At 42.0% G+C, this 13,954-nt stretch overlaps 1 protein-coding gene across 1 annotated transcript in view; it reads right to left on the reverse strand.

Moving 5' to 3' along the window:
- Nucleotides 1-271: 271 nt before the first annotated feature.
- The window catches only part of ARMC2 (armadillo repeat containing 2), a 102,761-nt gene continuing 89,078 nt past the window's right edge, over nucleotides 272-13,954 (reverse strand). The window contains exons 17-18 of the mRNA XM_026653745.2: nucleotides 6,961-7,121; nucleotides 272-702 (exon numbers count right to left, since the gene is read on the reverse strand). Of these exons, the coding sequence (XP_026509530.1) occupies nucleotides 545-702; nucleotides 6,961-7,121 (319 nt within the window). The 3' untranslated portion in view covers nucleotides 272-544. The remainder of the gene's footprint in view (nucleotides 703-6,960; nucleotides 7,122-13,954) is intronic.

Consider the following 13,954-nt stretch of genomic DNA (forward strand, 5'->3'; position numbering starts at 1 on the left):
GTGTACTACAGAACAATCTTCTTATAATGCATAGCTCCTTGCTGCCAGAGATTTCCCATGTGCCCATTGCTGGGGGGGGGGGGAAGGGGAGGGGAATCTAACAACTATAAGAAGTAAGTTTGGCAAACTATTCAAATAGTCTTTTTTCAGCTGTAAACAAACTTTTCCACCAAAGAAACCCCCAACAGAATTTAATTACTAGAAAAGCCACATTACATCAATTACTTGATTTTTTTTTTTTAGGCAGAGGTTTAAAGTGACATTATACAAATACTAATTTTCTCAAAAGATGGTATTCAGTCTAGCTGTGAGATAAATTAATTTTATTCATTTTCCCCATAATGTCCAACATGCTTGCCAATGAAAATGTATAGGTAGCATCAGAAATAGTTAAATATACAATCTACATACAAAAATAATCAATCAGCACTTAAGGGAGTTGTTTTCAGTATATTAATAGCAAACCCTGTTTGCATTTACTACTACTATTTTAAAACAGCTGAAATATTCTGTGGTTTGTAGTAACAGTTTAGCAGCCCCCAGGTTAAAATGAAGTAATAGTTATAGGCTGAAGGAAGGAATGGCGGCTTTGAATTCTGTTGAGAAGCTTCTGTGCCACAGGCTTGAACTCTGTTTCCCAATAGAGTTTGTGATAGTCCCTTAAATCGCTGTCGAAGTTGTAATCCAATGCTAGTTCCTCATCTGTAACAGGGAAAAAATGTCAACAACGCTGAAGAATTAAAACCCCCTATGTATTATCACTAGGGCATGTACAATTTTTACCTGTTCTACATTCATAGTTTACAAACAACTTTGAGTTAAACTAAAAACCACTGTCTGAAGAGCTTAGTTCTAATGGAAAAACATGAATGCATTTGGGCTCAGAAAAATGAGTAAAAAAAATAGCATTGTGCGGGGTCTATATCACCTCTCAATGGCTTCACAATAGTTGTCTACAAATAACAGTTTTTTTTCCCTAAGTGCCAGCTTGGGAATTCGAAGTCAAGCTATGCTTGTTCTGGTTTGAACATCATCAACAGTAAGAGATTCTACAATTAAATGTAATTAACAAAGTTGTAGATGTACAAGCCAGGAGGTAATCCAGTTCATTCCTTTATGACTGTGTTGGCTCTTCCATAAATCACTCACTGGTAATCTGGTTTGTTGTTTTCTCCAATTCTATCCAACAATATCCCTGATACACCAACAGGAGGCTGGACTGATCAATACAGCATTTAAACCTGTCCACCTTACAGACACGTCCAAAGCAAGAAAGAACAGAAAAGTAGACTAGAGAAGATTAGACAGGTGGTCTTCAAATGTTGCTTCCTAAGGGGAGACTGGAGGAAAGTAAGATAGGAGAAGAAAACTATGACAAACAGGATTACTGGTGAGTAATCAATCTTATGTTCCTCTTCTCCCATTTTACCCAGCAACAGCCTTGACTATCTGATGTGGCAAGTAAGGGGGGGAAGGAAAAACAAACAAACAAAAAACAACCACCTAAGACAGGCTTACAGTGGAACTCAAAGGAACATGCTTCAGAATTTGGAATCCACTACAGGTGCCAAGCACAACTGATGGTTGTGGACAAATGTCTGAAAAGACTGAGGTTTTTTTCCCCCCCGCCAACATGACTGAGTTTTGGCTGAGTCAGTTCAGAAGAGGCCCCAAGGCAGAGCTACTTGCAATCCACATTTTGGCAAATCCAGCAATTACCTCAGGGAACAGGTATCAGAGGGGTAGCCATGTTAGTCTGGATCTGTAAAAAGCAACAAAGAGTCCTATGGCAACTTACAGACTAACAGATGTATTGGAGCATACGCTTCCGTGGGTGAATACCCACTTCGTCAGATGCATGTAGTGGAAATTTCCAGAGGCAGGTATAAATATGCAGGCAAGAATCAGTCTAGAGATAACAAGGTTAGTTCAATCAGGGAGGATGAGGCCCTCTTCTAGCAGTTGAGGTGTGAACACCAAGGGAGGAGAAACTGCTTTTGTAGTTGGCTAGCCATTCACAGTCTTTGTTTAATCCTGAGCTGATGGTGTCAAATTTGCAAATGAACTGAAGCTTAGGAGTTTCTCTTTGAAGTCTGCTCCTGAAGTTTTTTTGCTGCAGGATGGCTACCTTTAAATCTGCTATTGTGTCTCCATGGAGATTGAAGTGTTCTCCTACAGGTTTTTGTATATTGCCATTCCTAATATCTGACTTGTGTCCATTTATCCTTTTACGTAGGGATTGTACAGTTTGGCCAATGTACATAGTAGAGGGGCATTGCTGGCACATGATGGCGTATATTACATTGGTGGATGTGGAAACAGGTGGTAGATCCCATCCCCATGCAAAGCAAGTGTCCTTCTCTTTTTACTTTTATTCTTTGAGCATGTAGTGGAGGGGAACTGATTCCAACTCTATGACAGGATCTCAGCCATTTCCTCTATAGCAATGGAAGCCACTTGGCCTCTAGGCCATCAGAGAGAATTGAATGAGATCCTGGGCGGAAGCTTCCAAAGGCCATATTCTGAAATGGAGCTCTGCCCAAGCATGGGTGAGGGGGTTTCTGAGAAGGGCAGAGGGCTGTGGCTGTCACACTGGGTTAAGTCATAGTTTAAGGCAAAGAGAGCTTGGAATGCCTGAAATACCAGCACACTGAAGTTGGCATTCCAAGGCAGGGGGCTGCAAGTCCCCCATACTGAGATGCCTAACTGAACATCACAGCCTGCAACGCTAGCAAATGTGGTTATGAGGGTGGAGATGAAAGGATGGGAGAAGCTGAACCCTACCAAAAGTAGTGGGGGAAAGCTACCTCCAAAGCAGGGACTTCCAAAGCTTAATAGAAAGGAAAAGCAATTAGTCCAAGGAGAAGAGCGTTGTCTCTGCAGCAAGAAACTCTGCAATGGATGGAGATGAAAGCAAAGCCAGGACCTCAGATCCAAACAAGCAGCAACATCGCCAAAGAAGCTCAAAATGAGTCTGACCACAAAGGGGCTCAGGGAGCGGACTCTGGAAAGGACAGATAAGAGATTCTGATGTCTGTTCTCAGAAAGAAATGCATTACCTAGCCCAGAGAGTGTTTTCATATATAAATTAACTATCTCTGACAAAAGACCGGTATCTACTAAATAGGTAGAAGTTACACTTATGGTCCATAACATGTTGAAGGAATGGGTAAAGGCCCTGGCTGAGGGGCCCTGGATCAAAAGGTCATTGCAGCATATTGTATATACACACACAACTGCAGCAAGTAGGCTATGAAAGTCTTGGAAAGGACAGGAGGCAGAGACTCGACCAAAGAGAATAGTGCAGACCTGGAGCTGAAGAGTCCCCACAGGGATGCAGATTACAACGATGGGCTATATGAATGGGCATCCTCTGTGGAAGTACAGTAACTCCTCACTTAAAGTCGTCCCAGTTAACGTTGTTACGTTGCTGATCAATTAGAGAACATGCTCATTTAAAGTTGTGCAATGCTCCCTTATAAGGTTGTTTGGCAGCTGCCTGCTTTGTCCACTGCTTGCAGAAAGAACAGCCCGTTGCAGCTAGCTGGTGGGGGCTTGGAACCAAGGTGGACCGGAAGCCCCCCTAAGTTCTCTGTGTGGCAGCTGCCCAGTAGGCTATCAATTTCCAGGCAGTTCATCTGTCCCTCCCCCCACTGCCGTGTGCTGCTCCTGTCCTCTGTCTTGGAGCTGCTACCGGGAGCCTCTTGCTTGCTGTGCAGACAGGTAGGGAAGAGGGGTGCTAATGTCAGGGTATCCTCCTCCCCCTGCTCCTGTACCTGATCTCCACAGAGTGGGAGGGGGACACACAACAGGACTCAGGACAGAGGGAGCTTACTGGCAGCAGCTGCTGTCTCAACTTGCTGATCTATTTAAAAAAGGTAGTGTACTTAGAGAGGGGTCAGAGTATTTAAAGGGGCAATGCATGTCTCTCTCTCACAAAGGTGTCTCTCGCTGTCTCCCCTCCCTCCATTTGTGCTGCCTTGTAGAGTGTGAAGCTACATTAACAATGTGTTAACCCTTGAGGGCTCAGCCGAGTGCTAGTTCATCATTTATCAGTAAGGCATTCCCTGGGGAAATATCCCACCCTCTGACTTCACCACCTCAGCCAAGCTTCACAATCATCATTGCTGTGTACAGTATTAAATTGTTTTTTTTTTTTAAACTTAAACTGTGTATGTGTAGATATATAAAATATAGTCTTTTGTCTGGCAAAAAAAATTCCCTGGAACCTAACCCCCCCATTTACATTATTTTTTATGGGGAAATTGGATTCACTTAACATAGTTTTGCTTAAAGTAGCATTTTTCAGGAACATAACTACATTAAGCGAGAAGGCACTGTATGTATCTAGGGACAAATCATGTAGTCGGAAATGGTCTAATCTCCCAACTCTCTTCTCAATGTGGAAATCAGGGGGTATCTCCTGCACTACAGAGCACATGGATGCCATCCCAGGAGTGAGACCAACACACTGCTTCTGCATGGTGTGGTGGAACCCATGACTAGAGCATAGAGTGCAGGCTCTGTGCCATGAGAACTGGGGGCAGGAGTGACCTGTGAGAGGATGCCCATAAGAGAGGAGGCCAATACTAGGCCATAGTGGAATGTAAGTGTATTTAGACCCCCCTACTGCCCACGTGTAAATGAGGTAGGGGACAATTGGATTGACACATTAAAACTCACGGAAGAGAAAGGAGGAAACATTGTGATGTGATAATGGGAACCAAGCTGCCCAATATCACAAGGTACACAGCTGCAGACAAGCCCCAGGTCTGCTGTTCCTGCAGGAACTCCTGCAATGGAGTAACTGAAGCAACTATGCAGAGTGAGGAAGTGCCAGACTGAAGAGCCCTGCAGAGGCAGTTAGTAGAGCAAGGGGGAAGAGGGTCTCGGGGGCAGCAAAAAAGCACCTGTCCCTCACAGAAGAGGTTATTTACTGGATGGACTGTGACAGAGCCGCTGGAAAGGGGAGGAGAGCTGCTTCTGCAACTCAGAGTGCAAGGGTCTAAAAAGGGGCAGAAAAAAGGAATGGCTTTCCTTGCTGCTGTCCTTCCTGACTCTTCTCTCTCTGCAGACTTTTTATTTCCCACTCTCCTTTTCCTTCACCTTTGTCTACATTATTATATGCATCTTCTTGCTAGAGATGGTTAGTGAGGCTAGTGAACTGTGGAGCGGCAATCACCTTGCTCCGACTCACAGGAGTCCAACAACCGAGGGGAAAGGGCTGGCCTGCCGCTTAGGTACAGTCTATTAATTGACTGAAGTTTCCTCCTACTTCCTGACTGGTAGAACCTTACTGCTGATAATCAAGGTGTATAGTGGGTATAATGGCAGGAGACGGTTGCAGGCCAATATTAACTCACTGTTGTCACTACCAAAATTCGATGACTCCAAACACACACAGGAAGCAAATCTGGTGCGTAAGAGTGCCATTTGTACAGTCACTCTTCTTACCATAAATTTGAGGAAGATTAACTTTCCAGTTAAATTTTGATTTAAATAAGCATCCTTACATGCTACAACTAAAATTGTAATTGCAGAAGGACACCCGACTGATGGCAGATGAACAAGCTAATGGGAGTAATCATGTATTGTGTCAACATCTTAATAGCTGGAGGAAGAAAATGTTAAATGAAAAGGAAAAACCCAGTAGCACTAAGAACGATCCAAAACGAAGCTGCAGTCACCACTGGACGGCAGACCTTTCAGGAATGATTGTGACTGACTGGTACATTTGTGCTTTGGTTGGAGAAATGCTAAGAGGTGCACTATTGATTGTGCAATGAGTATTTTTAGACAGATGCCTTATCTTATCATGCAGTACAGTGCGATCTATCACTGCACAGCAAGGAAAAATAAAGCAAATAAATTACTTAGTAACTTTGCAGTAAACACAAACCACCACTTCTCGCAGTCTAGAAATGTCCACAGCAGACTGTGGGGCATCTCACTTAGCAGGTCTTCCCAACTACCAGCCAATCCTTGCCTTAACAATATACAACTTTTCAAGAAATTAAAAAAAATTGTAAATCAAAATTAACCAAAACGTTTGCCTCACTTTCTTTTGGATTTTTTTTCTGTGTGTTTTTATTAAGGCAATTGGAAGAGGCTGACTCAGTGAGTATAATACAAAGCAAAGTAGTGAACATAAAATAAAGGGGTAAGATTAAGTACAGAAACTATGCACTATTATGTACAATTTGAAAACAAATGTATCAGGCAGTAATAGGATCTCATTTATCTACATGCCACTAGATGTCATTTCTCTGCTTGTTTTTCTCTGAGACACAGGCCCTGGCATGGGGGGGAGCAAGGCAGGGGTTACAGGGAGTCTTGAAAATATAGGGAGATAGGAGGGTGGACCATGGAACTTGTAGGTGGGAATGGGGGAGTGCAAGGAGCCCCTGGCATGTGCAATGAGCTCAGCCTACAGAAGCAACAAAGTGTGCAACTCTCTAGTGCATTAGGGGAAATGTCTTATTCCCTTGTGCTGCCCAGTGGTCTCTGTATTCACAATCAAGGTTAGTTAAGCAGCTGAACGTCTGATCGAGTGCTTCTGTAAATCCCTACATTGCTTTGGAGGGGAAGAAGGGCCCAGTTCCAGTGAAAGGTGTACTTTGCACTGTGAGTATATAGGGCAGTTGAGTCAAACAAGCAAAGGACTGTTGGTGAAAGACACTAGGTAGCTTACTGACTGGCAAAGCAGCAGAACTGGGACTGGAATGGCAATGGTACAAAAAGGCATTGGTGACTACCTATATCTGCCATGAAGGAGGAAAAGCATGGAAAAAACATGGAGATAGTAGCTGCTGTGAATGGGCAAAGGTCATTGTGTCATTGAGTAATCCATGAACCGCTAAACTGTTTAAATACATTGCATTCCATGCACAGATACTTCCTTGGTTTTACTCCTGTCTTGTTCTGCTCTGAGGAAAAGGTAATGAGATTGTTAGCGCTTACCTAAAAATGATGCAAGCAGCACTAGCAGCGTCTTGATATCTTCTTCTTCAAAGCATGATGCAGCACTTGTGATATTTTCACTATAGTTCCACAGCGTTTTGCATATCAAGCAAGCCAACTGCCAGTCTGTAGGCCCAAAGTCTCTTAAACAATCAACTAACCTGTTAGTATGAAAAAAAAAAGTTTTAATGTTCTGTTCAATTTTATTCTCTCTTGTTCCATTCAAAATCAAACCAGTCTTAAAACATGTGCAGACCCAGCCCCTTCTAGGGGTGCAGGGAAACAGGGGCATCAGCACAATACTAAGCTTAACCTTCTTCCTCATTATACTGCCCCTTCTTTTTCAAGTTCAGTGAAGCCTGGCCACACTGCAGATCACCTGTTCCTGCGTTGTGTTCCACCAGCGTGCATTCTGTTGGCGACATCACAGCCACTACAGAACTCTACCGCACAGCAAAGCCAGCACAGAGTGGATCAGATAAGAACAGATTTTTGCCCAAGAAGTGGCAGTTTCGAAAAGCTTTCTTTTACAACCAGGGTTCCAGAATTAAGCCACATCTACAATCCTGGGCAGGATGAACCTCTGGAGGGGGAGTGTGGGGGGAAAGTTATAGGGGCATGACTGCCCCATAGCACCTCCTGCTGGACAAATATGGCACTGTCAGCATTCCCTGAGGCAGGTTTCCTCAGCTCTCCACACACAGATCTGTATGGGAGATGTGGCTTAGCCCTGTGGCAAAAATCAAAAACAGGGTACACCTTCCTGGGTAGCAGAAGTCCAACTAAAACGTCCCAACAAACAAAAAAGTTTCTTCTGCCCTTGAGGGCTTCTTTTCAGCCCACTCTTCGGGTCTTGTTCCATAAAGAGGACTACCTTTGAGAGTCTTTCTGGCTCTGGGATAGAGCATCTGGCCTCCAGGCTGGTTCCCCTGGAGTACTGTTCTCAGCCCGATAGGCTGTTCCTTGTGTCTTCCCCAGCGCTGATACAGAGCAATAGGCCCTCAGGCTGGTTCCACCCTGGAGTACCTGGCCTCTTGCAAACCCTGGTTCAGGGCTTTCCACAAGAGCCTCCCCATTCCCTGTAATTCCACTACAGACTGATCTTTCAGTTCTTTCATAAGGCCTAGGAGTTCATTCAGCTGTCACCTCCTTAGTCCTGTCCCCTCAGACTGGGAAGCAGCTAATTAATTATGGCACAGGTGTGGCTAGCCCCATCTCTCCTTAAAGGGGCCAATCACCCTGTGTGACACCCCACTTATGACCGAATATATGTAATAATCAATCCTGGTGAAAGAGTCATTCTATCTAGCTCCTGCTAATTGAAGAACGAGAAATCAGGATCAAGCCTTTTGCTTCCTTTCAAGCTACATATCAGAGAAGGAAGAGCCCCAGGATCCTGGAGAATCAGCATATCCGGCTACTCTCAGAGTTCAAGTTCCCAAGTTGCTTCTTTTGTGCTGTTTCCTGAGAGAGACAACACAGGATTTGGACCCTTATTTTCAATTTTGATCCTGTTGGGCTTGCACTGTCTGAAGAGTGGAGCTTTGAAATTTGGGGTTCATTTGGTCTCACAACTCAAAGTGAAATTCATCTGAAACTGCTGAGCTGAATTCATATTAAAAGAGGTAAAACCTGTTGGTTTACATGTGAAACATTAGCCCATGTTCACCACCAGTATTGGGCCCTGCCTGTGACCAAGGTTTCCATGTGAAGGGGGAATGCTGTGGGCTCGCAGGGCTGCACATAAAAAAAAAGTTGCCAATAAACAGCAAGCCTGCCAATATCCAAAACAATTAACATTGCAGTCAATTGGATGGATTTGGTTTCAGGCAAAATATTTCCATTAATAGAAAGTTGTCATTAACAGAGCTGCTGTTAAAATGGGAACCTGCAACCATCTACCATCAAAAAGCGAAAATAACTGTCAGCAAAAGCAAAAGAAAAAAGTACCAGGTTACCAGAGGTGATACTATGCAACATCAGCAGGCCAGCCTCGCTGTAAAGTGGCATTTTGGTGCTGGGCTTTTTCCAGCCCTTCCCCTGAAACCTCTGGCTGAAAAAAGATGGGAGGCACACATAGGTGCTGTAAACGCTATTAATCAACAGCTCTCCCAGATCTGTGATGCACTCCTGGAGCTACATAATTGTACCTCCAACGATATGGTTTGCTCAGAGACAAAATGACTGCAAGAGAAACTGTCTACTTATTCTTTCATGGTAGCCCTCACTGTGTGGTACAAGGTGTTGAACAAAATCAGCACAATGAACAAGCAGTTTCAGGGAAAGGATATGGACGTTAGTATGGCATGCAGATTAATACAAACAGCAGCAGCCGCCTTCCACAATTATCATGAAACAGGTTTCGAAACAGCAGTTGAGAAACCCAAAGAAATGGCACCTGACTTGGATGTAGAATGAGCATTTCCATTTATTCACTCAAGGGGGAGAAAGACACTTATCTGAAGATGGAGGAGCTGATGGTGAAATGGATACAAGAGAAGTTCAGGACTGATTTTTTAAAAGTCAGTTCTGAACATTGTCATTACAGAAATTTACAGCAGGTTTAAGGAATTTTTAGCTATGTATGACTTCTTACATATATTTACCAAACTGGATGATGACGTTGGAAAAAGCATGTAAAGAATTGGCTGCAACTGAAGCAGACTTATCAGCTAACTCAGTGGATGAACTTGTGACATTAAAACGTATTTTGAATAAAGATGAAGTAAAAACTCTGCGTTAGATTCTGAACTTTATCATTAAGAACAAACTGCATTTAGTATTTCTCAATGTTTACACAGTATAGCTCATGTATTTATCAATTCCTATTACTGTGGCTTCAGCTGAAGGCTCTTTCTCCAAGATCAGAAAGACTTATTTATAGTCTCAAATGTCATCGGAGAAATTGAGTGCTTTAGCTCTATTGTCTACTGAAAGTCGAGTTGGAAAGCAGTTGGACTTCACAGAACTGATTAATACTTTTGCAACCACAAAGGGAAGAAAAATTGTGTTGTAGTGATTCTAGCTGCATACAGGGTGAACTATTTTACTTATTTTTAAATTTATGATTATTTACTTTGCCTATTTCAGGCCACAGACTGATTTCTGGTTTAACTCATCAGTTATGTAACTGATGGTAACCTGCAGTGGATTCTACATTATCTGATTAAGTGTTTTGCTTCTACAGATATATAATTTCAGCAGGTATCACCACCAGTTAGGATTAAAAAAAAAAACAAAAAAACATAGGGTAAGTGGTCAGCCAACCAGTTGTCATTTATTTTTATCAGTATCATATTGGGAGGGTCTTAGCTTTAAATACTGCTTCCTTTCTTTGTACTTATTAGTAGAACCATCTTGTCTATTTGTGGTGATGCCAACTGAAAAGTGAAAACTGTATGGCACTTTATGACTTATCAATCCACAGCTGAATCCACAGTTATTTTAATGATTGACTTATTTTGTAAAAGTGTGACTTTCTAATTGCTGAGTGGTTAGCAAAGGTTTTACTATTTCAAGTTTTCCTATAGCACTTGCTGAAAAAACTAAAACACTGGTGTTTTGTTTGCTACATAAGCAGATTCCATTTGGAGGATTTTCAAAGAACAATATAAAACAGGCCAAAAAGATAATTTGAAGAGCAAGTACCATAAGACTCAAACAGTAATAGCAAAAAAAAAAAAGGAAGTACCTCAGAAGCAGGAAGCCTACCAAACAATCAGTGGGGTCACTGGATGAATGAGATGTTAAAAGGAGCACTGAAAGAAGCCAAGGCCATTGAGGAGAAGCTAAGTGAATTCTTTGCATCGGTCTTCACTGTAGAGAATGTGAGGGAAATTCCCACACCTCAGCTATTCTTTTTATGTGACAAATCTGAGGAACTGTCCCAGATTGAGGTGTCAACAGAGGTGGTTTTGGAATAAAATGATTAATTAAACAGTAATATATCACCAGGACCAGATGGTATTCACACAAGAGTTCTGAAGGAACTCAAATATGAAATTGCAGAACTACTAACTATGGTACGTAACCTATCATGTAAATCAGCTTCTGTACCAGATGACTGGAGGATAGCTAATGTGACGCCAATTTTTTTTAAAAGGCTCCAGAGGTGATCCTGGCAATTACAAGCCAGTAAGCCTAACTTCGGTACTAGGCAAACTGGTTGAAATTATAGTAAAGAACAGAATTATCAGTCACATGGATGAACATGATGTGTTAGGGAAAGATTATTACAGCTTTTGTAAAGGGAAATCATGCCTCACCAATCTATTAGAATTCTTTGAAGGGGTCAAACAAACATGTGAACAAGGGTGATCCAGTGTATCTAGTGTACTTGGACTTTCAGAAAGCCTTTGACGAGGTCCCTCACCAAAGGCTCTTAAGCAAACTAAGCAGTCATGAGATAAGAGGGAAGGTCCTCTTGTGGATCAGTAATTTGTAAAAATACAGGAAAGAAAAGGCAGTAATAAATGGCCAGTTTTCAGAATGGAGAGAGGTAAATAATGGTGTTCCCCACTTCAGGTGATCCGTTTCAGGAGTCTATACTGGAATCAGTGCTGTTCAATATATTCATAAATGATCTGGAAAGGGGGTAAACAGTGAAGTGGCAAAGTTTGCAGACAATACAAAATTACTCAAGATAATTAAGTTCAAAGCAGACTGTGAAGAATTACAAAGGGATCTCACAAAACTGGGTGATGCGGCAACAAAACAGCAGATGAAATTCAATGCTGATAAATGCAAAGTAATGCATACTTGAAAATATTATCCCAATTATATATACAAAATAATGTGGTCTAAATTAGCTGTTACCACTCAAAAAAGAGATCTTGGAGTCATCATAGATAGTTCTCTGAAAACATCTGCTCAATGTGCAGCGGCAGTCAAAAAAGTGAAGTGAATGTTAGGAACCATTAGGAAAGGGGTAAATAAATAGGACAGAAAAAATTGTAATGCTTCTATATAAATCCATGGTACACCACTCCTTGAATAATGCATGCAGTTCTGCTCACCCCACCTCAGAAACATACATTAGAAATTAAACGGTACAGAGGAGGACAATAAAAGTGATTAAGGGTATGGAACAGCTTCTATATGAGGAGAGATTAAACAGACTTGGACTGTTCAGCTTGGAAAAGAGACGACTAAGGGAGGCTATGATAGAGATCTAGAAAACCATGAATGGTCTGGAGAAAGTGAATAAGGAAGAGTTATTTACCCCTTCACATAACACCAGAACCAGGAGTCACCCAAAGAAATTAACAGGCAGCAAGTTTAAAACAAATAAAAGGAAGTCTCTCTTCTCACAATGCACAGTCAATATGTGGAACTTGCTGCCAGGGGATGTTATGAAAAGAATTAGATAAATTCATGGAGGATAGATCCATCAATGGCTATTAGCTACGATGGTCGGGGATGCAACCCCATGCTCTGGTTGTCCCTAAGCCTTGGACTGCCAGATGCAGGGACTGGATGACAGGGGATGGATCACTTGATGATTGCCCTGTTCTGTTTATTCCCTTTGAAGTGTCTGGCACTGGCCATTGTCTGACCCATTATAGCCATTTTTATATTCTTCTGTAATTAAGCATATTTGTTAACTTGCTTTAAACCATGCACTTGCAGTTGGGGTTATCAGCAGAAATAATTCATAAATTAGGTGCAATGTATAAACTGTATCTCCCTTGCCTTTTAGTATGATAGATATAATAAAAACAACATTATCAATATTATATTTAATTCTGTTTTAATTTTGGATTCCCCCACCCCAAGTGAGACAGGGAAAATTATACTTAAAACAGCATCAGACTAGAGAGTCTTCATTCTTTATATAAATTATAAATCACAGCAAAATACTGAAATAGTAGCCAAATTTTAAACTCTTAAAATCTATAATTTTCCAAAGGTTTAATTAGCCTCTATGCTTCTGGAAGGTTTTCTTAAATAATGACATCCAGGGCCCCCAAAATACCCACTCTTCCCACCCCAAATAATGGGACCATAGAACCAGTCCTTACTGCAGTACTTTGCATATTCGTTTGCACAGTGCATTACAAATGTGCTGGACGCTATGGTAGAAGTGCTTCAGAAATCCTAAAATGCATTAGTAGAACCACTATTGTAAGTTGTGCTGTGTGTGGATACATCAGAATGGTTCTTCCAAAACCAGTATTTGTGTGGCTGCTCTAAATGGTTAAAAATGATGCAACAAACCATTTTATGTAATGAAATCTCTGAAATGGCTTCCTCACTTAGGACAGATGCACTCTAAGGGTGCCTTCACTGTACAGTTAGTCCAGGTGATTGGCACCCAGGTGTGAGCAGCCACTGCAATGCCCTACATGAGTTTCTGTGTCTTCACTGGTGCTACTGTCCCTTGTGTGTATCACTAGGATTCTGGGAGTATTTCCCAGGGTTCTTTGTACTGCAGGAAGCTGAGCCTCTGATTCTTTTCCAATGAATTATGGGAGGACATGTCTGTCCTCCTGGGCACGCAAGAGGAATTGTGGGAAGGCACTGGAGAACTATTAGTACTCAAATGTCTTAGCCTGTACCCTCAATGAAAAATATACTGGTTACCAGCCTGAGTGAAAGCAGAACCCAGGCTCTAACGCAGGTGTCGGCAACCTTTCAGAAGTGGTGTGCCGAGTCTTCATTTATTCACTCTGATTTAAGGTTTCGCGTGCCAGTAATACATTTTAACGTTTTTAGAAGGTCTCTTTCTATAAGTCTATAATATAGAACTAAACTATTGTTGTATGTAAAGTAAATAAGGTTTTTAAAATGTTTAAGAAGCTTCATTTAAAATTAAATTAAAATGCAGAGCCCCCCCGGACTGGTGGCCAGGACCTGGGCAGTGAGAGTGCCACTGAACATCAGCTCGCGTGCTGAAGGCGGCACGCGTGCCATAGGTTGCCTACCCCTGCTCTAACCCATACCTCTATCTCTGCTAGCTATCATGGGTTTAAGGCACCACTAAGAGGTGTGAGAG

Source organism: Terrapene carolina, unplaced genomic scaffold, assembly GCF_002925995.2.
Source record: "Terrapene carolina triunguis isolate 2854851 unplaced genomic scaffold, T_m_triunguis-2.0 Scaffold42, whole genome shotgun sequence".
NCBI classification, from domain to species: domain Eukaryota; kingdom Metazoa; phylum Chordata; order Testudines; family Emydidae; genus Terrapene; species Terrapene triunguis.